Raw genomic sequence first — 25,519 nt, 5'->3', positions numbered from 1 at the left:
GCCCCGGCCCGGCCCCCACCGCGCCCCCTCAGCCCCGGTGCCCGGCGGCGCAGGCGCGGTGGCGGCCGGAAGCGGCTTGTGGGCCGGCCGGGCAACGCTCCCGCCCCGCCTGCCCGTCCAGCCGGCCCGGCGCGCCGCGGCCCCGCCGCCGGAAAGATGCTGCCCCTCTCCATCAAAGACGATGAGTACAAGCCGCCCAGGCTCAACCTGCTCAGGAAGGTGTCGGGCTGGTTCAGGTGAGTAGCCCAGAGCTCGGCCAGGCCGAGCGCTGCCGGCGCCGCGGCCGAGTCCCCGTGGAGGGGCTCTGCTGGCTGGTGCCGAGGCGCCCGGGCCGCCCGGTGAGCGGCTCCGGCCTCCTGGCGCTGTTGCGGCGGGCGGCCGGTGACCCGCGGTGTGCTCCGTGCGCAGGTCTATCCTGGCGGACAAGACTTCCCGCAACCTCTTCTCTTTCCTCTGCCTCAACCTCTCCTTCGCCTTCGTGGAGCTGCTCTACGGCATCTGGAGTAACAGGTAAGCGGGGCGGGGGCGCGGCGGGGCGAGCGCGGCTGCAGCGCGCAGGAAGCGGCGCGTCCCGCCCGGCCAGTGCCACGTCTGCTCTCGGCGGGGCCCGGCCTCCTGGCCCGCCGTCCGGAGGGGCCGCTCGGCAGAGCCTCGGGGGCCGCTGGAGAGCTTCCCCCGACCGGGACCGCTCCCGTGGGCAGCGACCGGCGCCCCGTCCCCTCTGCCGGGTCCCGGCGACGCGGCGGAGGCGCTCCGGCGGGGTGCGCGGTGCGGAGCAATGGTGCTTGGAGTTGCTGTTATGCTCGGTGCTTCCTTCGCTCAGGAGGAAGCTTGGCCTTGGCCCGATTTACGGGACTCGGGGGCTGTAGCTGCTGTTGGCACAGAGATCCTCTTTGGGGAATGTGGCTTCATCTGTAGGTGGATACCTGGATATCGCTGCCTCAAACATCTTTGTCTCGAGGGAGAAGCAGGATTTGACACATCCTTGTATAGCTCAGTGGTACTTTACATAGCACAAAAATTCACAAGAGTGAAAAAAATGGAAGAGACTTGATTAAACTGCTACTGAAAAATCTGTAGCAAAATACAAGAAATGCAGAATAACTTCAGTACTGGTGTGCAGTACAAAGGCAGAGAACAGGCAATGATGGTAGTATTGCTGTCATGCTTCATTGGTGATAGAGTAGTTGTTTTATGATGATATTTCTGTTAATAGTTCAGTTCAGAATGAACTGGCATGGAAATGTCAAGCAGTGTCCTCCTTACCAAAAGCTGTAATATGAACGTAAATTACTGGAACTCTTAAAAGTCCTGATTGAATGCAGTGGTGTGGATTTGGAAATGGTTGCATCCTAATATTTGCAGAGTTGTTCTGAATCTCTCAAATGACACTCTAAAATCCTCAACTTTGATTACAGTAATTGCTACTGTGGCACCAGAGAGCATGCAGCACTGTCATGGGCACAGTCTATCCTTGGCAGCACCCAGACCATTTTCAATGTGTTTGGTTTTGGCTTTGATGTTGATTCACTTTGCAGTTGTTTGAGGATTATTGAGTGCATAGTCTTTCCATTTGAGTATGGATTTTTTTTCTAATAGCTCAGCAGATGTAAATATTTTTCTTAGGTGCTCTGATATAAAGAGCTTTTTGTTCATGTAACTTTGTTCTGATGTCTGTCTTTTAAACATAGCATTTTGTTTTGGTAGTGTGACCTTGAAAAGTCCTGTATATGAGGTAACTAAACTGAGAAACTTTAATGACACTCACAGAACTTTGTCACTGAAGAATACGGTGTACTGGAATTCAGAAGACACTTATTTTTGTTCGTACTTTAGATTAAGAATTAGGATTTACTGCATAGCCATTAAATTATTCTTTTTTTAAGAATCTAAATGATTGTTTTTATTTCAAGTCACTAGTTTTGGGTATCTCTAAGTCCAGATTTTGGCCTAGAGCAAAACAGGGTCTTAGCAAGTACTTCTTTAGTAGAGAGGGGTAGCAGGGAATATCATGAGGGATGTCTTCAGTCAAAGCAGACAGGTCATGCCTTGGAAAAGTGAACACATAACAAGCAAACAAGGAGCCCTATAGGGAGAACCATTTTGTCATTTTGAAGACACAGTGCCATTGCTGCTCACATGAGAAATTCTCCTGAGCTTCTTTTTGCCAAATAGATTGTTTTCTGAACTCAGAAAAGAGTGTTGTCCACATGCTTCTTGATATCTGTCAGGCTTGGTGATGTGATTACTTCCCTGGGGAGCCTGTTCCAGTGCTCAGCCCCCTCTGGGTGAAACCCTTTTTCCTAGTGTCTAATCTAAACCTCCCCCCCAGTCAGCTCCATGCCGTTCCCTGGAGTTCTGTCACTGGTCAGTCACGAGTTTGCTGGCTGAGAGCTTGTTTGCTTGTTTAAGGATGAAATTTGCTACATGTGCACATTTGTTTAATTTGATGTTAAACTAAATCAGCTGTGGAAGTGACTTTTTTTAGACACGGTGTGTTTGAGTACAGGGTTTCTAGTAGCTTATATTCTGGATGGTGTGTGTGGTTCTACAGGAGTTCTTGCATGCTTCCCATGTTGCTGGTGCTTCACTGTATTGGTGGTCATCGACTGGATCATTTGATCACTTTAGTAATCACTTTGCACCCATTTTTTCTAAGGTCTCATTACTTTGCAGGTCACTTTAAAAAAGCCTCAGCTGAAGTGAGATTGGTCTCTTACCAGGCTTCCTGCCATTTGTGCAGCTCAATGACTTGTAGCTGTACCTATGATACAGAGCTGGTTATGATGTGAGGTGAATGGCATTGCAGATGCAGTCTGCTGACCCCTGCTGATAAATCCACGTGCCTCTGGCCACCTGGAATTGTTAGCTTAGGTCTTGAAAGCAGCACAGCTGTATTGGTGTTGCACTTAAGGTAAGTCTTGCCTTAGTGAGATTTGCAGGTGTGAGCACAGTGCCATGGTAACTTGCTGCATTATTTCTGGTTCTATAACTTACATGGCATTTTGTTACAGTAGCAGTCCTTATACAATTCTCTTTCCCAGAAGGTTCCATAGAAAAAAAAGAACAAAAAAAACCACCAAAACCCAATCACCTCAGAAAACGGCTCTCGCTGCTTAGCAGTGCTTATTCCTTCCATTTCACAATCAGTACAACTTAGGGTTACTGTCACTAATTACCTTCTGCCTGAATATTTGATGTACTTTGTGGTGGGTTTTTTTCCTCACTGGATCTTCCTAACTGCTCAGAACCAAGTCTAAAATGAGCTGTTTCCATAAAGATGTTCCCTGATTTTGGGGAGGAGGAAGATGTCACCAAAACTGTTCAAGAATTCGATGGCAAATTCCATTTTGCTGCTTCATAGGCATCCAGCCTATAGGCCTTGTTTTGAAGTTTGTTCAGAGCAGCTTCACCTCTTCTGCTTTGGTGACTACAGCACCTGAGGAGAATATACCATGCCATCATCCCTCTGCCTTAAATGTTACAGTTGTGTGTATGTATAACTCTATATGTGTCCATAAAGTATAAATATATAGAGCAAGACACTTGGTCTTTCCTCTGCTTCAAACCCTCTTGTTGAGTGTTTCATCTGAAACACTTAATCTTAATCTTGTAATTGTTTTCGGTAAGGCTGAAATAGTTTAGCTTTGTAATGTGAAGTGTTTGAAACTTTGTGTTTGACTTCAATGTATGTGTCTACCCTTTAAACTTGTTAAACCAGTAGTTGCTTCTTGTGCTTCAGTTTCCAAGAACTGAGTTGTACATGTAATTATTCTAGATAACCAAAGAACTGGGAAAGTGGAACTTTTGGGATTGTTGATTAACAATTGCTCAACAGTACCTCTCTATCAAATGTCTTTTTAAATATGAAGCCTTGTTTTTTGGTTTCAATGCACACAGTTCCCTGCAGACTTACAGAACCTGTTCACGAGTAATTTGATAAACTTTGGCAGTGCTTGTGTGTGGTGTTAACCCCAGTTTACCTATAGCCTACCAGCTGATACAAGTTCTACTGACTGGCTAACTCATGAACTAATTTAAGTAGCTTTGAACCTCTTAGCATGCTGGTTCACTTTAACTGTGTTTCTCAATCAAGGTTGACAAACAGTTGTGCATTGGTCTTTGAAGTAAGACATTTAAGATGTGGTCTTTCACCCTCTAATTCTTTTAGCCTCTAGATCTGAGAGGTGTGTACCTCCTAGTCAATGCCTTGCCACTGCTAAGGCAAAGATTTAAAGTTGAATTATGTTGATGAGAGATGTGGCTGTGGGTACATCTACTCCAGGGATTTTGGTTTGTGTCTGTGGAAGCCACCTTTCACTATCACCAAAATCATAGCTAGGAGGATTTTTTTGCCAAGCACTTTTCCAGAGTGCCTTCTCTAAAGCTGACAGAACTAGTTTTGGCATAATATTTGTGTGATGAAGCATGGATTTCTCCTCTGTGCCAGCAAAACCATGCCTGAAGCTTAGAAGCACAGCATATTCTGCTAGTGTGTAAAAGATTATTGTCTGTAGGGTTTTTTCATACTCAACATGCAGCATACGGAACATAACCATTTTTTCCTGTTCTCTTTCAGTTTAGGTCTGATATCAGATTCTTTTCATATGTTTTTTGACTGTACTGCTCTCTTGGCTGGATTAGCAGCTTCAGTTATTTCAAAATGGAGGTCAAACGATGCTTTCTCATATGGGTAAGAAACTTCAGGCTGTTACCTTAATGTATTATAGTAAATGCTTAGGCAGTTATTTTTCACTTACAAACATAAGCTTTTTGCTGAACATGGAAAAACTATGTTGAAAGTGAGGGGTTTTTTAAGGTGAGCTATGTAAACATCTGAGTTAATAGAAATAATAAAAATATGAAGGCATTGCTTTTGGGGAGAAGGTTTAGCACTTCCAAGATCTCTCTGATCATACTAGTGGAAACAAGTTAGAGAGCAGAGAGTGGCCCTGCATTGCCATGTATTAATGACACCAGTGAAGAACAAGCAGCCACATCCTGGGTTTGTCCTCACAGTGCAGTGAGGAGCATTACAGGCATTCCCAGACTGCTGGTGTCCCACTCTTCCTTTGGAACAGAAAGCCACAACTGAAAGGAGCCAAGTCTCAGATGCTGCATTGCAGATTATAAGCCATGACTCTTCTAAGCAGCAGGATTTGGGAGCTGTGACTGCCATTTACACAGATCCTCAAGGCTGAGGTGTGTCATCCCATACCGCCCTTGGTGGATTTATCTGCTGCAGCTGGCCTTTAGCAGGCACTGAACATGGCAGCTGTGCCCTATAAAACAATACTGGTGGTACCATATTATTAATTGGTAATACTGATTAACAGCAAATTACTTCTAACATGGGCATTCCCTATAGCATTATTGGCCTGTCAGCATTTAGCTTCAGCTGCCTTGCTTAAGTGTGACTCATATAGTTCGAAACTTAAAGCACAGTTTAATTTAGGTGGAAGCTCCAGTGTGCATAGAAATCAATTTAGAGAGACTCATACCATGAACTAATTGCAGTGAAAGCACGTTCTGTATTAATTACTGCTGAGCATTTTAACAGCTGGTGTTCCCTTTATCAGAGAACAGCCACACTTTATTAAGCCTCATGTTTGCTACATTGAAATTACTTCTTATTCTAATCTGGCAGTTTGTTATTGTCAAAATTTGATGTTTGAAATAATTAATTTCTACTTAAAACTTTTACTGAAAATCCACCTTCTAGAGGGGAAGCAAATTAATACATGTGTGTTTGATATTGAACATAATTTAACACCAGAAAACTGTGATTAGGTTTCATGTGCTTATCTTAGTTTGTGGCTTCTAAATTACATTTATATCATAACTTTGAGTAGACATAATCTTAAATGGAAAGATTTTGACATACTGAAAGATTTCTTTCATCTAGATCAGAGAATGGCCAATCTGGATCAGGCAGTTTCTGTCAAAGCACAGCATGGTCAGTTTTACATACTAATCTGTAATTTATATGCCATCTTCCATTTAGCAAATTTGTGTAATCTAACTGTTTGAGAACTAGAAGATTGCACTCCAATCTCTTAAGTTCTAATTTTCAGCATTTAAATGAAAGTGGTAATATCTGCTATTACTTTTTCTTGTCTCTTGCAGTTATGTTCGAGCAGAAGTACTTGCTGGTTTTGTTAATGGCTTATTCCTCATCTTTACAGCATTCTTCATTTTTTCTGAAGGTGTTGAGGTATGGGATGAAATCAAATACGCTATTACATTCTATATTTAATATGGATGAATATTTCTGGTTTTAATAGGAATAAATTATTGAAATTAATGAATTGAAAATTTAAATTATGTTCCTAATTGGTTAGAAATCTGATTTGAACAGAGAATAGGGCCATCTGAAATTGCTGTTTAATGACAGAGAAACTCAGCTTTTTCAGTTTCTGTACTAGCTTCTTAAATGGTGTATTTTATTTATGTAAAGATTCTATGAGGTGGAGCCTGTCTTTTTTTTATATTAGGTCTATAATGTCTCATTGAGAAAAATATTCCAGGGGAAGTAGGGTAAAAAATAACTTTAAAAAATCAATCTAGATTTGAGAATTTCTAAAAAATGTCATAATTTGTTCTGAATCTTCAATTCATTCCCCTTGTTGCCTCACCTCTCTAAGGAGAAAGGAAGAAATGACATTCTAGACTCTTAGAAGTCTTATAGGTGACTTGAGCAATCTACATACTGCAACAAACCTGAATGTATTCAGATGGTGTTGAGCCACATCCCACAGCATAACCACATCTTATGATAAAACTGAGCTAGACTCTCAGAATATGCTACTGTACTTCACAGCTTTAATAATAGAACTTTATTTTCAGACACTGAGAGTCGGTCTGTGTATCATCCCAAAAACTGGAAGTCCTGAGTAATTTTAAGTTATGTCTATATATGTTATGTATGAGAATGCTCCTGTACCTAAGTAATTTTGTGGTGCCTTTTAATAATGTAAAGGGATTGTAAAACTCTACATTTGCTTTTTGGTTTGTTTCATTTGTTTTTCAGAGAGCCCTTGAGCCTCCCGATGTGCATCATGAGAGACTTCTTCCTGTTTCTATACTAGGATTCATTGTAAATCTGATAGGAATATTTGTTTTTCAGCATGGAGGTCATGGGCATTCACACAGCTCTGGTAGGATGTAACTTCAGTACTGTTTCCTTTCTTGGCAGCCTCTGTTCCAGGGCTTTATTATGCCCCAGTGAGAGCCCCAGTATTACATTTGATGTCTTCCTAATGGCAATCCTAGCCAAGTGTGTGTGTCTCCTATTGCTGTGTTGACTTTGGTGTTTTATTACCAGCCCTGGCATGCCACTGTTGTACTTCTCATGTTAATATCCGTTAACTGGAACACCTAGGAGTCCAGAAACTGCTTTCTGGGGTTCGTGCACTCTCCTACACTTCATTGAAAGAGATTTGCTGAGCATCTTTTTGGACAAATTTAAGCTGGGCTTCTGCAAGGTTCTAGCTAGAAAATTTAGAAACAGTATTTGAACCAAATTTTAAGCATGAGATGATTCTGCTTCAGATGTTTCTCAGCTTAGTGTCTTTTGAATTGAAATGCAGAATTGATTTGCCTAAATACACATGATAAATACACTGAAGGTTTTTTCTGCAAAGCCTGTGGGCCTCTCTTTGAGCTTAACATTTAAACTTACATAGACTGATTGAACATTTGAACTTACATAGACTGCTTAAAGACCAAAGACCATAGTCTTTGGTCCTTAAGCAGTAATCTAAAGTTGAATTTTTAATCTGCAAATGACAACCAATTTCTGCTTTCTTAAAACAACTGTTTTTAAAGTGCTTATATCTAATGAAGTGTACATTTTTCAAATTGTACTAGAAGTCTAGCACAACCAGTCTCAGAATAAAAGCACTTGACTTCTCAAACCTGGTATATTTTATGTATCTATATATATATATATATATATTTTATGTATCTATATGATATGTCTGCACAGCAGAGCCATTGATGACAAGCACCTTGTGTTAAGTTTCTTATTTAAAGCCATACCTTAAGATTCATCTTTTAGACGAATAGGTTTTGAGTATCTAAGAAACAAACATAAGAGTACTTTTACTCATCATTTATATATTCATAAATGCACTCTGATGGTGATATTTGTTTATAGGACATGAGCACAGCCATTCTCTGTTTAATGGTGGTCTCAGCCATGGGCACAATCACAGAGATCATGGACACAGCCATGAACATAAACATTCCCATGGACACACTCATGGTCATGGCCATGGACACTCTCATGGTCAGGATTATTGTCATGGTAAGTACTGAGTCATTCTGACTCAAGCTAAATCTGCAATTAATAACTTACTGAAAAATAAAAGGAGTGTGTTGTCAGCCTGTTGTGATCATACATGGAAGTAGCTTCATTAAATGTCTTCATTAAATGCTCTGCCACCATCATGTTTTGTGACTCATTTTGTGTTTCACTTGCAGTAATTTCAACGTTAGTTTTTACAGATTTTGCTTTACCTCTGGTTTTTGAGTGTGTGCTGTAATGTTGTGTGTTGGCAAAAGATGGAACAGCTGTATGCTATTGCAATAGAGGGAAATTAGTTATCAGGTGCCCTGTTTCAGTTTTTTCATTAAAATCAATTGACAAAGTTGAGCTGGTTTGCTACTGTTCTCCATTTGTATAGTTTTACAGCACAAGGTATTAGAAAAAATGAACCAGTGAACTTGTGGTTTGTTAGTTGTACTTGGTTTGTGATCTCAAATAAGACTTTTCCCATTTTGTATAGTTGTAATCTGTTTTAAGATAGTTATACAAAAGATACTTGTTATGTTAGCTGTGCTGAAATCTTTTCTATGAAGGCAAACAATCTGAGAAGAGACATTCATGTCAAATATGGTCAGTAGCCTTCACTATGGGAGAAGAGCTTGTGTGGGTAGCACCTGTTTGAAACAATGCAAATGAAAGCCTTGTGATGCAGGGTTGCCAGTCCTTCCTGCCTAAGCAATAAAATTAGATCTGACGTGACTCAAAATGTGCACATTCAGAGCAAGGAATAGTGTGGGAACTGGCAGACAGGAGGTGACAAAGAGTATAAAAATATTTACTTGTCTCTTCCTTGCTATTCCTAGAAAATTGGCATTTGTCTTCCAGTAGGTCTCCTGGAATTTGGTTGGAAAGCAGGAGCTCCCTGCTTCTGCCTCTTCCTTGCCTTCCACGTGGCCCCCACCCTTGCAGAGCAGTGAATGTAGCTGTCTTGTGCAGTTTGATATTCAAATCAGCTGTTGTGTAAATTCTTGTATATCTTCACTAGCAGTCTTTTCTTATCCTTTAACAAGTTTTTCTTAAAATGTCTTTCAGAATAATGCTACAGAGGCATTAATCTGCTTGGATGAGAAGATTTTTTACTTACTTGTTCCTTCTCCAAGTCTTATCTTTGTTTTTTTACATTAGGTATAAATGCTGCTTGCTTAAGTGAAGTAGTTCTGGTTAGCAAATTCATTTGAACCTACTCTTCTCACTTCAGTTCATGGCTTGTGTTCTTGAGGGGTCTTATTTTGCTCTATACTAGGAAGGTCTTACCTCTCCATTTGTTTTAATTAGGAATAAATGTAGATAATTAATTTTTGTATATACTTATGTAGAAATCCATTGTGTAAAGGGATATTGTATTTTAAAAAATGCATATTAAGACTTTTAACTTAATTGCTGCATTAAAAAATAATAGCTTGAATAAAAGCTGGTCATTGGGAGCAGCCTGTCTGTCCAAGACATTTCTGAAAGGGAGAGTGTAACAGAAGGGCCACTAGAGAGAGCCTTTGTCTTGGTTAATGTGTCAATAATTGCCTCCACAGATGACCATTCCCTTGAAGTAATGGCTGGATCCAGCAAACAGATTTTACAAGGTATGATGAGAATAAGTGTGATGTTTTATTGGTTTTATCAAAGTCTGCCTGGCTGGGTCTGTCACACCTCTGTTTTAGAGGGTTCTTCTGGATAGATGCCATTTAATGAAGTTCCATTTCCCCTGTAAACAGCTCTGCTATATCCTCTGCATGACTAGGTGTTGAGACATTGACAGAAGTGTAAATGTGATGCACTGTCAACACAGTTTAAAAGAGACATCTCAAAAGCTGGGATTCAGCTTCTGTTCTTGATGCTGAAAAGGTAGGAAAGAGTGGTTAAAAGCAGAAACCCAAGGAGCCTAATTGTAATAGATGTTCTGTAACATGAAGATGCAGATTGATGTAGTTGTTAAAGAGTACCTGAGCTTAAAACTTGCATTTCATCAAACTCTTAGAGTTGGTTTAGAGCAGATGGTAATGCATCTCAGTTTCTTGAAGTAGTATTGGACTTCCTGATCTCTTGAGCATTAGTTATGGACAATGTAGATGTTGGTTTTGAGCTTTGGTTGGCTGTTTGTTGGTTTTACTTAGCTTTTTTTTTAATGTTCAGAAGTTAAAGGGAGACAATTGTTAGATGTAGGACGTAGTAATTATTTGGCATACCCAAATGTCTGTAGGGTTTTCTCTTATTGGATGATCTTCTGGCTTGTTTGTAGTCCTTGAGAAGGAGCATTTACAAGTTCTTCCAGAATTCACAGTACACTGTATTATGTATACTCAGTATTTCAGTTGAAGATATTTCAAAGTCAGTCTTTTTGTGAAACACTCATTTTAACTGAAGCACATTAAAAAGACCTGATTTTATTCAATACTGAGGGAAAAACCCCACCAAGTAATGCAAAGACTGTCACTATCAACACCGTCACTCACAAGCAATCACATCCCACCAGCAGATCAGTGCCTAGGGAAGTCTGAGCAGCAGAAAGACAACAGTAGTGTCATTGGGGAGCACAGTGTTGGATGGTATGAAATGTCCCTCTGGTCCCTTTGGATCAGCTGGCTGGCTGTGTGCCCCCCAGCATCCTGCCCACCCCTGCCTTCCTGATGTGGGATCATGAGAAACAGAAGGCCCTGATGCAGGCTGCTGTGGAGAAACCAGCTCTGTCCCAGCCAGAGCCAGTACAAATGGAGAAATCCCCAAAGAGCTGGTTTGTAGTGGTGTGTTGTTCTTAGAAGAGGGGGATTACCTGTCTGGAGAACTGCATTCAAAAAGCTGTTTCTGAATGACTTCCAGTCACTGCCAGCAGAGAGCTCCAAAGGCTAAACTTTGACTAGCTGCAAAGTATGTGTTTGTACTTGAAGGAAGTCTTACTCTTCAGAATAAGAGCAAGGCTTCTCATGTCTGCAATATTGTTTAATTTTCAAAACTATTTGTCTTGGATTTCTTTGCCAAATAACTTCTGGAAGGTGTCGTCAATTAAATGTTAGCACATGTGAAAGCTTTGCAGAGCTGTTTCTGTTAACAGTCTGTCCATCTTACACAGACCTCACTACTGTAGGCATCAGGGAACAGGAGTTTCTGTACTATAATGAGGGTGAATGAAGAAAGTCTAGCTGCAGCTGTTAATCACTGTTCAAGTTAATAGCCTTGCTGTGAAATGCCCAATACTGCTAAGTGCATAACAGAATGTAAATTCTTCAAATGGCCCATATTCTACAAATACATTAAAATCTTTGAGTGTTTGACCCAAAACTGACCACAAATTTAAAAAGTATAGATCATATTATGTAGTTCTTGAAACTACTTCTTGTAAAACATCTCTGAAATGCTCCATTAGCTGTAAGAACAGCAAGTTGTAATGGTGTCACTTGGTCTCTTACAGGTGTTTTTCTGCACATTGTGGCAGACACGCTGGGAAGTATTGGTGTAATCATCTCTGCTATACTGATGCAGAACTATGGGCTAATGATAGCAGATCCTATTTGTTCAATGCTGATAGCACTACTTATAGGTGTAAGGTAAGTGTTGCTATCACTGGTGTTTGGTAGGATTTTTGGTGCTAGTTACAGCAGAAATTGCAGCTCAGAAGGAAAAGGGGTTTTGTTATGCTAATGACTTACAACATTTGCTTTTCTTCCAAGAGTGGTGTGTTACCTCTGTTCTGTACAGCCATTCTGGTGAGCTCTTACATGAGCTATCTTTCTTTTCCTTTTTCTACAGCTAAAACTTTCCCTCTTAAATCTGCATATTATGTCCTTTTTAGCATAATACTACAAAAATGTCTTTCAGGTTCAAACTGTAGAAAGCTTCATCTCTGTATTTAGTACATGCTTATATAAACCAATGTACTCCAGTAAATGGAGCAGAATGGTTTCAGGGCAGCAGAGTTGAGACTGCTGGCACAGGATGTGCCCTTCTCCTTCACAAATAAAGGCTGTTAGGTTTTAGTTTTCTTTTCCTATATCGACAAGAACTGTCTTTTACTTTGCATTTGCACTCTGAGATATCCTTATTTCTTTTAAGATCTGATGGAAATGCTTCACGGACTTCTGGATTTCACAGTTGTTTCTTACCAAGTTCACTGTGACTGTGAAGCTATTTGGATTAGACTGGTCAAGCAAATATTTCATTGAGTGATGTTATGAGGCTTTTTTGGCAGCGCTTTCAATGGTGCCATAGGGCAGTGTGCCACAACTCCAGTTACAACCTAATAACTCATCTTTGTCTGTTCAGCAGTGGTGAGTGTCATCTGATGAAGTGCAGCTACTTCTGCTCATACCATGTATGGCATGTTTATGGCTTGTGCATGGCAGCATTCACAGGATTATTGATGTGAATCTCCCTGCTAGTCAAAGTAGGGCAGCAGGCTTCAGACACAACGCCCACAGAAATGTTTCTGCTAGAAATCACTGTTACATCACCACTTTAATTTGAACTTCAGAGATTTTGACTTCAACATTCTGTAATTTCATAAATGACAAATTATTACAAACTATTTCTAGTATTGAAATCTCAAAAAAAATGGGAAAGAAAATGTGCAAGTTTCCAAGGGGGAAGAAACTACTGCTGAGTTAGAGGTAATAGCTGAATAAAAGGTTTCCATACACTTTGTTTTTTAAGGGTCCAGCTTTGTGTACAGCAGAAAATACCACATGAATGACAATTTAGTTTTTTTCTTCCATTCATACAGTAGTTAAAATTATCCTGAATTCCATAATAGAGGTGTCATAATAATACTGTTTGTAGGTTTTCTAGCACAGATATAAGGAACGTTTGAGACCCATGTTCTATGCTGAAAATGCTGGAAAAGTTCACTATTTGATGTGTCTTTTGATCTTAGGCCAGACTTCAGCCTGTAACATTATTTTGTTGGTCTACAGTGTTATAAATGATCAGTGGAATAATTCTGCTATCAGTGCAGTGAGCTGTAGCATAGCTGATAGAAGCAAGCCTGCATTTCTTGCCATCTGACACATCCTGGCACGTCAGTCGAGCAAATGCTAATTGCAGGGTTGGGTGGTTTTATGTTGGTATTTTATTTGTTTTCTAAGCAGTCCAACAGACTGAACTATTGATGGTTTTGCTTGAAATGCACTTTAGGATCATAAATAAGATTACTGGCAGTTTCAGATGGCTGTTGAGAACCCGAGTCTCTTTTTGTGATGTTTGATTTTAGTAATCTTCATTGACAGTTCTGGACATAAAACCACTGTTAATTTTTCCTTATTCTTCACTATGCTATGTTTGAAGTGTCCTTTAAGAATTAGTGCAAAAGGGTTTTCAGATTTTCCCATAAGGTGCTCTAGGGTGACATTCTCTGCCTAACTCCTCATGAGTTAGCTCAGAACATTCTGACTGCACAGTGAAAATCCTGTGTGGGATCTGAATTTTCCTGGATGCAAGCACTAATATCTGATGATTCTTTCTTTGATTACTCTGTACTATCTCATGCAAATAAAGCATAAATGGGGACATGCTTAAAATAGACAAGTCTGTTCTACCAGCATTTTCATTTTTTTAACAAAAGCTTGACTATTTCATTGTAGTTTAGGCTGACACACTTCAAGTTTTTTCCAAAGTGTTGTCCACATAGTTATATGTGCCTTGAATCAATAAACAATTTCCCAAGTCTCTGAACTGCTTTTAGTGTTTCAAACTAAATACTCATTTAGTTTTAACATTAGTGTTCTAAGCCTTATTCTGAAATGTTGAAGCAATTTCAGTCAGCTATGTGAAACTAGTCACCACACAAAAGCCACAACTCTGGTATAAATCAAGTTTGTCCTAAACCACTATTAGACCCACATGTTTCTAGAAAGGCACAGTAGACTAAATCTGATACTAGATTGCACAGAGCATGCAGACTGCATATTAAGTGGTCAAAGAAATGAGGCAATTTACTTCAGTCATTTAGTGAACTTGTTTCCATGGGTTACATTATTTTTTGCATAAAATCTTGAGCTGTTTGAATATGATATAATATGAAAGAGCTTTGGGGGGGGGGTGGTGTGCCAGTAGCATTTAAGTCCCTTCATGTTTGGGGCATAGCAGTATAAAAAAAATTACTTTTTTCAAATGAAGTGCTGCATTCCTTAAGATTCAGAAGGGATTTTCTATAGCAAAACTCCTCCAAACTAGCATGTTTGTTGTTGATGTTATTTTAAGCCATTATTGCTAAATGTCAAGGACTACCTTTATTTACAGGGTAATGGTACCTGCCAGCCTTGCTTGAGAATCAAGGAACTACATTGTTATGAGAACAAAGAATTCAAAATCTGTAAAGCAAATGTTAAACCTGTGGTCCTTGTCTTGAGCAAAGCTTGCAGTCTGATTAGAACTGGCATTGCCTAATAAAAAATATTCATTCAAGTTCTGAAACAGGCCAACAGTCTTCACACTGCAGATATGGATAGTGGCTGGAAAAAAACCCCCAGAATTTGGAAAAGTGGCTGTAGATTTCAAGCTGTAGTACTTGAAGAACCTAGCTGGTCTCTATCCTTAGCAATGTTTGTGTACCTTCCACAAAACCTGTCACAAATACACAAACCCCCTATTTTCTGTAGTGCTGAGAGCACTGACTGGATTTCCTGCTGTGCTCTGAGTGCAGTGTCTGTCTAAGGGGTTCTTTACCTGGAGTTGTTTTCAGCTTTGCAGTCCAAGGTCATGCCAGTGCTGGGGTCTTGCTGGCTGTGCCTACAGAAACAGTGCCATAAACAGGATGGCACAGAATGGGCATGAGTGCCATCTGAATGGGATGCAGGTTAAATAAGAGTCTGATGCTTTCACTCCTAATTTCTCATCAATCCCTGTGTAGTGGTGGCAGGCTGTATTTATCAGATTCCTGTCAATAGTGAGTTCATTTTGATTTATTTGAACACCTTTCACTTCTGTAGCAGGGTATGTGCAAATGTGCTGTGCTATAACAATAGCTACCTTTGCTTTTCTGGCTTTTGTAGAGAATATGTTTTTATTCCAAATCTTGCTGTGGGTTAGTTCTTTCAAATTTTAGTGTCTTGTAAAAGAGTGTGATATTTTACATTTAAGGCTTGGTAATCAGAAAGCCATGGAATTATGTCTGCTTTAATAGCAAAGCTTAATGACTGCTAATGCATGAGAATTCCTTCCACTTGGTAAGAATTCAGCATTGCTTGTTTTCCTCAGTAGTCTTGTAGATTAAAACAAACATAGAGGGAAACAGCACTGTAATAGTTGTTGTGGAGGCAGCCACTTTTTTTTTTTTTTCCCAGTAATAACTAAGCCAAAGAAAAGAGACAGCTTGGTCAAAATCTCTAACTGTATTTTCAGCCAGCTTGGTTTTGTCATCTTCCCTTATGTTTTCTCCAGTCACATGAAGTGGAACTGATATTTCTAGGGCCTCCTAGTGATTAATACTGGTTTTAGTTAATGTTTGAGAAAAGAACATACTCTGTGGAGTTTTGGTTTTTAAATTAAAGGTTTTTACTTCAGTACTATGCATGAAACAATGGAAAACATCAGGCATCATAAAATTTGATTCTGTTGTTTGTTGTGTTAGTTGGGCTTACAGTAAGATACCATGTCAGCTAGCACCCTTTGGATGCAGAGGGGCATCCACAGGCTGCCTGTGCTCTGAACAGCATTTGTGAGGGCCTGGCACATCACTGCAGCTGGTTTTTGGCTTTTCAGCTTCGCAAAAGATAAACTTTGCATCTGAACACTGGCTCTAAGATATTAGGAGGAAGGTGTGACCTGGGATATGCCTCAACTTTCACCAACAGTATCAAGCCATCCTGATTTACTCTATTCTTTGGACTTTTAAGATGTTCTTGTTTCATAGCCTCTTCAGATCTACTTTACGATTAATTTCTATTCCATCAGATAATGTACATCAGTTTTATTAGTGTAAATAATTTGTACATATTAGACATATTTGTTAGCTTTCTTTCATGGCTATTCTCACACTAAGTGGTATGTTTCAATTAAAAGGTAGACTACTACATTCTCTATTCCTTTAGTTGTTTCCCTGTGAAAAAATATTCAGCCTGTATGTATGTGGTTTTTGAAACCTTTGGATGCACATGCTAGACAGGCCTTATTAAATGTATGGGAATGGAATAGTGTTCACTTGCACATTCACTTTGCATCCTGAACTTGTGTATTGGTCTTTCAAGGTTTTTATTAAGAAACAAACCTGCATTTTAAATAGGGAGTTAAACTGAAATCAATTCTTCAGTGGATTGTGTTGGCAGCTCCAGCTCCCTTTGATGTAATGCTTGTGACATGGACATTATTTAGTGAGATGGGTCCATTAATAAGAGAACCCTTTTCCCCTAAACTTCTGTAATCCACTGTAGAATGTGACACTCCAATTAAGCTTCCTTTAGACAGATTGACGGTTGTTGCATTGCTAAATGTTTGTCTTGGTGACAGGTCTAGTTTAGGCAACTCCTGCTTGCCCCTAATTGCTTCTTCCTATTTCTGAAGCGATGCCTTGGTGGCAGTGCAAACGTGGGAGGCCGTGTGCTGGAGGGCACCAGGCAGTGAATTTGGCTGGAACAGGCTCTGTGCCTGCAAGGTTTCATTTCAGGGTGGAGTTTTTGCAGGGGTTCATTAGACAAGAGTCACGCTCCCTCCCACCCTGGCCAAGGTTTAGCCAGGGAGGGAGCTGAGCAATCCATCAGCCAGCACGGCCCCTTGTTCAAATGGAAACACTTAAAAAATGATTAGGTCATCTGTTCACATCTGCAAATACACAGCTGGTCTGTGCCATGCATTCCATGTTACTTCATGAGATTTTAAACAAAGGTTTTGCAGTGTCCTTTAACAACTGCTCCAGTTAATCTCTTACAAATGTTTCAGGTGTGCTTTTAATTCCATAACTCCACGTACTGCAGCTGTGATGCCAGTGCTGAACTCTGAAATGAAGCTTACAGTTTCTGCAATATGTAATCACTTTCAGAATGTTAGGTGACTTGCATGCTCTTGAAATTAAATTGCTCTTTAAACTTTACTGTTGGGCTATAGATATTTGTCATTCACTTGAAAATTTTAGAATTCTCTACTGAACCAGACATGATGCACTACTCCTAAACAAAAAAAAAATCACCATGCTGAATAGTGGTAGCTTCAGGGCATAGGCTTACTGCTCTCCTGGTTTTATTAAAAAACAAAAAGAATAATAATAAAAAAGGGTATTAAATGTCTTCTTAGTTTGCTGATTAAAGACCATTTGGCCAGGAGGGAACCTCTAATTGCTTCCAAATGTTTAACCCTTGAGCTTGGATGAGACCCTACACTTAGTTCACTTCAAGAATATGCCAAGTTGTCGGTTCCTGACAAAATAACTCTGTTGTAGCTGGACTGTTCCACACTAATTTTGTTTTATGATTACCCCATTATTATCTTAGTTCATAAGAAAAATATGCCTTAAACCAAACACAAAAGCAAACCCAATTTCAGTTGAGTATTTTTATGGTTGCTTGTGAATGATTTGCCATTTAAGTTGGTTTTGATCTATACAGCTGCTTTGTTGTATAGCTTCGAAGATTTCACCTCAAGTCCCTAGATTAAACCATTAATCTTTTGTGACTGACCACCAGTTGACTCTGGAGACCGTGGGGAAGAAATAATCTTGCCTTTGATAGGACACCATAGCAATTTTGTCAATCCTTTTATTTTCTGTACTGGGTTTTCATGGTGACTTCCTCAGCTTCTGATGGAAGAGCTAGAGAAAAATTTCTCAGCATCAAGGAATCTTAGGTTTCTCCTTGCACCTTTTGGAAATGTAATAATAGCTAATTTCCTTTCTTCTTTCTAGTATTGTTCCACTTTTAAAAGAGTCCATTGGGATTTTGATGCAGCGAACTCCTCCTTCCCTGGAAAATGCCCTGCCTCAGTGCTACCAGAGGGTGAGCTCTTAAGCTGGTTTTGCTCTGACTGATCAAGCTGCTGACTGAGCCTCAGCTGTGTGTATGAGGACATTTTATGATGTTTTTCCAGTAAAAGGAATGATTTTATGATGCTTTGCCAGTCAAAGGTACTCTAGAATACACAAATGGAGGTACCAGTTTAATTAATAGTTTCCCAGAGTCCTAAATTGCATGTAGCTTCACCTCAGTTTGAGTTTTAAAAATTTCCTATGTTAGTTCAGAAAAACAGATCCTGAAGCTATTCCTCCCAAAGTAGTTTGTGCTTATACATAACATTGGAAGTGTATTTATAAGAATACAAAAATTACTCTGGATCTGACCTGTTCTCCTACTTAACTTTTCTATTAGTATGCCATGAAGTGCCTTTGCAAAGTTAATACAAAGCACTTGAAGGAGTGCTGCCTCTTCTCAGACATTATAGGCTGTAATCATCACATGGAGGGTTTGCTGAAAGTGCAAAGAGGAAAAACAAAGGGATTGGCAGGACCCATCTAAGCCCTCACAAAATTGTAAATGATGTATGAATGTATTTCTGTTAGAGTTAGAATCTCACAAATTGTTTCATGGCAAAATTTGCACATTTGCAAAAAGGGCAGTTTTAACTGGATGCCATCTCAAATCCAGTTACTGACTTTTCTCTCATGAGCACCTCCATTTTCCGAAAAGGTTTCTGTAAAATATTTGTAGAATGTAAATGCAGCAGGGTTCAAAATCACAACACGTACAGAAAATCACGACACAGACACAAATCCATGTTTCAACTTCCTTACAATAACTGAGATAGTAATAAAAAATTTTGGTAAAACATGACAAAATGCACAGTGAACTTGAAGTAAATGAATGCATTGGCTTTTATAATACTTCCTGTAAAAAACCATAGTACCGGAAATATTTTCTGAAATACGCTTTCTAAAATTTGCCTCTTGTTTTAGGTGCAGCAGTTGCAAGGAGTCTACAGTTTACATGATCCACATTTCTGGACCCTCTGTACTGATGTTTACATAGGGACTTTGAAGTTACTAGTAGCTCCTGATGCTGATGGGAGGTGGATTCTAAGCCAGACTCACAATATTTTTACTCAGGTATGTCTTATCAGTGGAAGTCACATCTCCAAGTGTGAATAGCTTGATGTGACATTGTAATTCTTATCAAGAAAGGCTAAATATTTCTGAGTTTGGTATCTGTTTTGAACAGCCTTCCTGCTCTAGCTGTATAGAACAATTTCAAAATGTTCAGCTGTGTAGATGGAATTAGTGTACCTCTCTGCATTAGTTTTTCATGCCACTTTATGGAAATAACAGATATAATTGTCTCAGGTGTATCAAATGGGGTTGATCTATATTGACCTATAAGGAACTAAGAAAACAGATGAGGCTTCTCTCAGGATAGAGTTTCTCACCACAGAGAGACCTACTCACAGGCTTTTCACTGCATTGGCAGCTTGCACATGTGATGGCTTTCTGGATAGGTTCAAAATGTAGAACTGGTTTGAACAACCAGTACCACGTTATGCTCTTGTGCTTAGCTCCATTTTAACTGACAGTTCTTCAAGCAGTTTGCTTTTCAGGAAGTTAAACTGGCACAAAAGAAAGTAAGAATTGCTTTTGTGCAGCTTCATATGTGGCAGTTATTTAGGATGAATCAGAAGAGGTAATGCAGCAAAACTAATGCTAATACATCATTATGTGTGTGCACTTGACTGTGGGAAGAACTCTTTACTCATCTGGTGTTCTCTGAGTGATGTGCTAAATGTGGAGATGAATTACAGAAAAATAAGTTGTTTAGGTCTTTTGCTAGGTCACTTACTGATGTGGGCTGATGTTCAGGATCAGAAACTGCTTTGGCTTTACAGCGTTTTTAACTCTCATTCCCTTTTCCACAGGCAGGAGTGAGGCAGCTTTACATACAGATTGATGTTGCAGCCATGTAGTCAGTTTCTGGAATGGTGCTGTTGGACCAAAGCTTTCCATACTGTACTGGTGTAGCAACACTTCTTGAGACAGAGCCTGCCTCCACCACGTCTGGAATTGACTGAATAGATTTCTGCCCTTGGGCTACGGAGGAAGTTCACTTCTAAGGAGTAAATATTGAATGAATGTTATGGACTTTGGGTCTTGTTTTTTTTGGGGCCCCTAAACTTGTAAGTTTTTGAGGGTTTTTTACTTAAGATTGTGGTACTGGAAACCCTGTCATGTCTTCAGTAAAGCTGCTGAAACCACTGCTCATTCCCATCAAACCAGTGTTATCGGCAATTGGAAACTTGTTTTGTAGACAATGTCACAATGGCTGACATGCTTCAATATAATTGTATGTTTGTACAATTGTTTGTACTTTGCAAACTTAATCAACCAAACCATATTGGGTTTTCAAAGTGCCTTTTATATCAGGAGAGCTATTTGCCAGCATAAATATGGAGCATCAAAGGGTTTTACTACTTTTACAAATAGTCTTGTATGCAGTCTGATTATTTACTAGTGATGTATGCGGGGGGGTTGTGTACTTACATAACTGTAGATGTTAGACTTCCATTATATTTGCATCTTACCAGACAGAAAAATTCTAAATGTAAAAGACAAAGCTGTTGTGAAGAGACTTGCTTCTGAACAAGCTGGGTATTTTGTTGCACGTCTTGTGAAAATTATTTTAGGCCAAATATTAGATTTAACTCCAATTCTTAGTCTCTTCATACTGTTGAGAGTAATGAGACATTACATGATGTTGCTCATGTTCAGTCACTTAAACAATGGGCAGTTGAAGGAAGATGCTGGTGATGGAAGCAATGCTTGAAGTTTTTTATTTTCCAAATAATGTGGTGGAAAAAATCTAAATCCTGAAATTGTGGAAGCTTAAGTCTCCTTGATTTTGATAGGTTGTTATAATTTTATTAAAGTGATGAAGTTCAAATTTTGCCTTTCCAAATATTGAAAATAGTTGTTTCTGGCAGTTATACCCGAAATGGAAATAAGGACCACTTTTCATGCTGTTTTAGCTTATGCTTTTCCCATGCTGACACATCTTACATCTTTGACTATTTTACTGCAGCCTTGTATGTTTTCATAGGGGAGAAAATTCTCAGTGCAGTAAGGGTTATTAGATTGGGTTTTTCTTTCCAAGATTGGGTTTTTCTTTCTTCTTCTGTCATATATTTTCTAGCATTTGAATCATTTTACTCGGATATGAGTGTCACTTCCAAAAGCAATCTGCTATGTTTGGTATTACAGATGATAGTTCCACTGTGCTGTAGTAGTTCACTTAGTAATGGAAGACTTTTTAAGAGGACATTTTACACACAGAACATGGTGAAGTAAAAAGCAATACAGGCATTTTTCTGAGAAATCATAGCTGCCACTGATTGGTATGGATTTATGTTTATTTCGGTACCTGACAGAGGTAATACTAAAATCAAGGCCCTGAGAAGTTTGCAATGTCTGTGTACTAAGTGCTAGGCACTATGAAATTACTAAAGATTGATTTGCAGAAATGGTTTGTTTGCCAGTGATCCTGTTGAATCCATCACAGATATGAAGAGTTGCTTGCATTCATTCTGTTGTTCCTATATAGCACCTGATTTCTTTTGATGTGAAAACACGCTTGCCAAATTTGATGGTGGTTCCTGAATTGTCCAGTTGAGATATGGAAACATGAATGTTGATTTTGTCCAGATCTTGGGGCTGTACTCTTGTGCTTAGAACTGGAAACTGGGTGTAAAAAAATGGCAGTACAAAGCCACCTATAATACTGGTTTTAATCTTTGCTGTCTCTTTCAGTCTTCAGATCCCTCCATTGCCATTTCTGATCCTGTTTGCTCTCCCTGGGGACACAGGCACAGAGTGCCCTCCCAGCAGGCTGCACATTCCACAGCTCTTCCCTGGCCTCCTGCCTGGCACTCTCTGTCAGGCTCTCTCCCTGTCCCACCTGGCAGTGCCAGGCCCAGAGTTCCTGAGTGGAAGATGGAAGTTACACAGCACAGGGTAGGGTGCAGGAATCTGTTGAGCAGATTGGAGCACTGCAGTTTAAGATCCTCTGTGCACGTATGTTCACAGAGAAGGTGATGAAAATCCAGCTGTGATTATAGGGTGGAAGTACTGTTTTGTAGTGGGGTGCATACAGACTGCTGCTTGCTGGCTGCCAGCAGGACTTGCTCATTTTTTAAAGAGTTACTATTACTGCTATTTGAGGCTAGAGAAGATCAACTGATATCACTTTAAGGGCAAGTACCAGACAGATTCATTGCAACTGTGTCATGATCCCAGAGCAGGCTTTGCTTTAAGTCACCTTTGCACCAGCATGTTTCAGGACTGACTGTTCCTGGACTTGTTGAAATGCTGCAGTGCTGCCCAAGTTGCTGAGCTTGGCCACCATCTTAGCTTCTTAATGAAAAGACAACTGCTACTATTTGTTTCCACGTGAGAACCTGGCAGAGTGGCTGTTTGTTTGATGGTGGTGATGGTGTTCTCTTAAATGTACATCTACCAAATTTTTAATATGGAAAATGGAGTGAAAAAGCCTATGAGCCTGTTACAATTGCACAACAATTTTAATAACTTTTGATAACTGTTTCTGCTTATTATGATTTAGCTGATTGTTGGAAGCATATGTTCAAGTCTATGAGTTTTCTAGCCAAGCAAGATAGCACTTCATTATGTTTAAACGTTTATAGTAAGAAATATATCATTTGTTTGTCAAATGTAATTGGGGATAGTGTAGGGAGGTCAGATTCAAAACAAACTTTAGCCGTTTTAGGGTTTCTGAAAAAGGATAAGCATCACAAAATTCTACAAACACAATGTATGACATATTCAGTCAGTAACTGCAGTCACATGTAGTATGTCATTAAACAAGGGACATCAGATATTTTTTCCACCTAAGGGGATACTTGCTCAGGTTTTAGAAGAGTACAAACCATGCCGTTAAAAGCAAAAGTGCAGCTTTCCTTACCCTGAGAGCCAAAGCACCATTATTTGTGTTTTGCTAATTACTTAACACTGGTTGCTTATGTAACACTTTGCTATTGACACTTTATTGGAGAGGCAAGGCAGGATTTAAACAAAGACTTGTGTGAATGACTGATATCCAGAGATGGGTGAATGGCTGCAGATTATATGCTAAAACTCAGCTTCCTGGTATCCACTTCCTAATCAAGTTTTCAAAATGTGGTTTTCTCATGTTTTCATGCAGCTGATATTTACTGTGTTGTTACTGGTCTGTCTTTGTTGGGTTATTTTTTTTCTGTGACTGAAACCAGTAACTTAAAACCTTATTGTTCCAAAGACCAAGCCTCCAAACTGCATGATTTTTACCACATCTACAGCAAAATAAGAAGATAAAACGAATGTTGCAGAGTGTCTGTATTAAAATGCCTCAATGTTTTTTGGACTAAGTAACAGTGAAAGAAAACTCCTCATATTGAATATGCACAGTAAGGACTGGTCCTTTACAGGCTAATCTAGTAAGTATACAGCTCTGGATAGATTGGCTCCTTTCATCAGGAGGGCTCCTACAGAGAGCTGAGTTACTTGTGTGATTTGCTAAGCTAGGATGGAAAGCAAATAAACGACTTTGCTTTTTGTGTAATAATTCCTACTACAGCAAAAATTCAGTTGCATCATTAGTAAAAACTGCTGACACTATTTTTACACAAAAATTGAAGCTGCTACTACAAATAAAATGGACCTTAGTGACTTACCATTCTTATTTTACTTTTTTATAAAGATGTAAAGGCGGGTTTAAAGGTGAAGGAAAATTAATGGTTTCTCTTTTTAACTGTTGTAAGTGAACCTGTTCTGGGAATGTAAACGAGATACAAGAGGAGAGAATCTGCTGCTGAATTGCCGTTTTCCATCTTTCCATCTTTTGCATGTAGTGTGCGTAAAGTCCATGGCTTTTCTTTCACAGTGCACTAGCACAGTGCAGATTTTTAGTTTCATTATTTTATAAAATGCAAACTTTTATCTTTTTTCATGATACAAAGTCTTTAAATACCAATTCAGAGCAAGAATTTTAGTTAATAATTAAACCCTATCCTGTTTTCTCCAGCAGCCATTAGATTGCTATCATTCTTGATTATCCCACTCCTTTAAGCAGGATTTTTTTTTTTTAATAATCTCTCTGATCCTCAATACTGACTCAGTAGCTAATTCCTCCTTTACACTTCTGTGAAAATTCTTATCTGCTGGTTGCTGAGGCTCCCTTTTGGATTTGTCCCCCATTCAGGCTTTGTTCAATGCCCATCCCTGTGGGCACTTCCTTGGCCAGACACTGCTATAATGTGAAGCGATGCCAGCCGTGCTGGGCCTGGCATGCAAAGACTGAGTCTTGCTGTGTGCAAATACTGCTCAACCTACTTGTCTGTTTCAGTGAGCCACAAAAGGTTCCTGCCTGTGTGGTAATTTGGCTGAAATGATGTGTAAAAAGAGCTGGGTATTTCACTTCCCATGTGCATTGGAGCCTCTCACATGTATGCTGGGATCTTGTACAAGAGTTAAGTGAATCACTACAGTATCTTGGCTGAAGTGTGAAATAATGTGAATGAAGCAATTGCCAAAATCATTCCTGGTAGCATACAGCATAGTGCTTGCCTTTACCTTTAAATTACAGGAATTACTCTTAGCTTAGTGAGCAGTTCAATAGCAAAGTGTGTCAAAGTACCTGTGAAGAAATCTGGCAGGTAACACAAGGCAGCTCACTAAAATTCTGAAGACAATGTCTGATTTTGTTCTGGAATGCTAATGTTAGTAGCTTAGCCACGGCTTGTCCCAAGTGCAATATTAAGAAATTTTTAATGTAATCTTTTCTACTTGAATACAGTCTATATAAAATGTTAAATATCCTATATTGCTGAAAAGATATGGGATCAAATTTCTTTCCAATAAATCTTCAGTTTAAAAAAAGTATGCATACAGGTCTGCTTTGTTTTCATTATATTGTGAAGAATAGTTGAAATAGCAACCACCATCATCTACAAGCTGATTTTAAAGAGAACTCTTGCAGTCTGTTTGCTGAGACTTGGCTTAATTAATTGTGGTTGCTGCAGTTGAGTCTAGCCCCTCATAAATACTAGCATTAACATATGAAGAAATCCAGTTCTATTTTTAGTTGCAGCTTCTGAACCATGAAATTCTGTGCAGCTTCTCCCCCTCTTTCACCAGCTGTCCAGCTGTCCAAAGGGAAAGTTCTTGGTTTTCTTTGGTTTAGAGCATTCTCACCTGCCTGTATTCACTCTCCCAAGGCAAAGATGAACACAGACCTAACAGGTTTTGCACAC

At 39.5% G+C, this 25,519-nt stretch overlaps 1 protein-coding gene across 2 annotated transcripts; it reads left to right on the top strand.

The window, feature by feature from the left end:
* Window positions 1-102: 102 nt before the first annotated feature.
* On the top strand, window positions 103-25,148 carry SLC30A7 (solute carrier family 30 member 7). Of its 2 annotated transcripts, none has more exons than XM_063165597.1 (11): window positions 103-236; window positions 409-510; window positions 4,585-4,693; window positions 6,127-6,214; window positions 7,031-7,157; window positions 8,159-8,308; window positions 9,856-9,906; window positions 11,730-11,865; window positions 18,144-18,234; window positions 19,188-19,337; window positions 20,138-25,148. In XM_063165597.1, the coding sequence occupies exons 1-11, from the start codon at window positions 182-184 to the stop codon at window positions 20,183-20,185; spliced, it is 1,107 nt and encodes a 368-aa protein (XP_063021667.1). In that variant the 5' UTR covers window positions 103-181; the 3' UTR covers window positions 20,186-25,148. The 2 variants fall into 2 exon arrangements, with proteins under 2 accessions (XP_063021667.1, XP_063021666.1); XM_063165596.1 differs by having other exon boundaries at window positions 4,580-4,693.
* Window positions 25,149-25,519: the final 371 nt, after the last annotated feature.

The sequence above is a fragment of the Melospiza melodia genome, chromosome 11 (assembly GCF_035770615.1).
Source record: "Melospiza melodia melodia isolate bMelMel2 chromosome 11, bMelMel2.pri, whole genome shotgun sequence".
Lineage (NCBI taxonomy): Eukaryota > Metazoa > Chordata > Aves > Passeriformes > Passerellidae > Melospiza > Melospiza melodia.
This window is presented reverse-complemented; position numbering and strand designations above follow the sequence as displayed.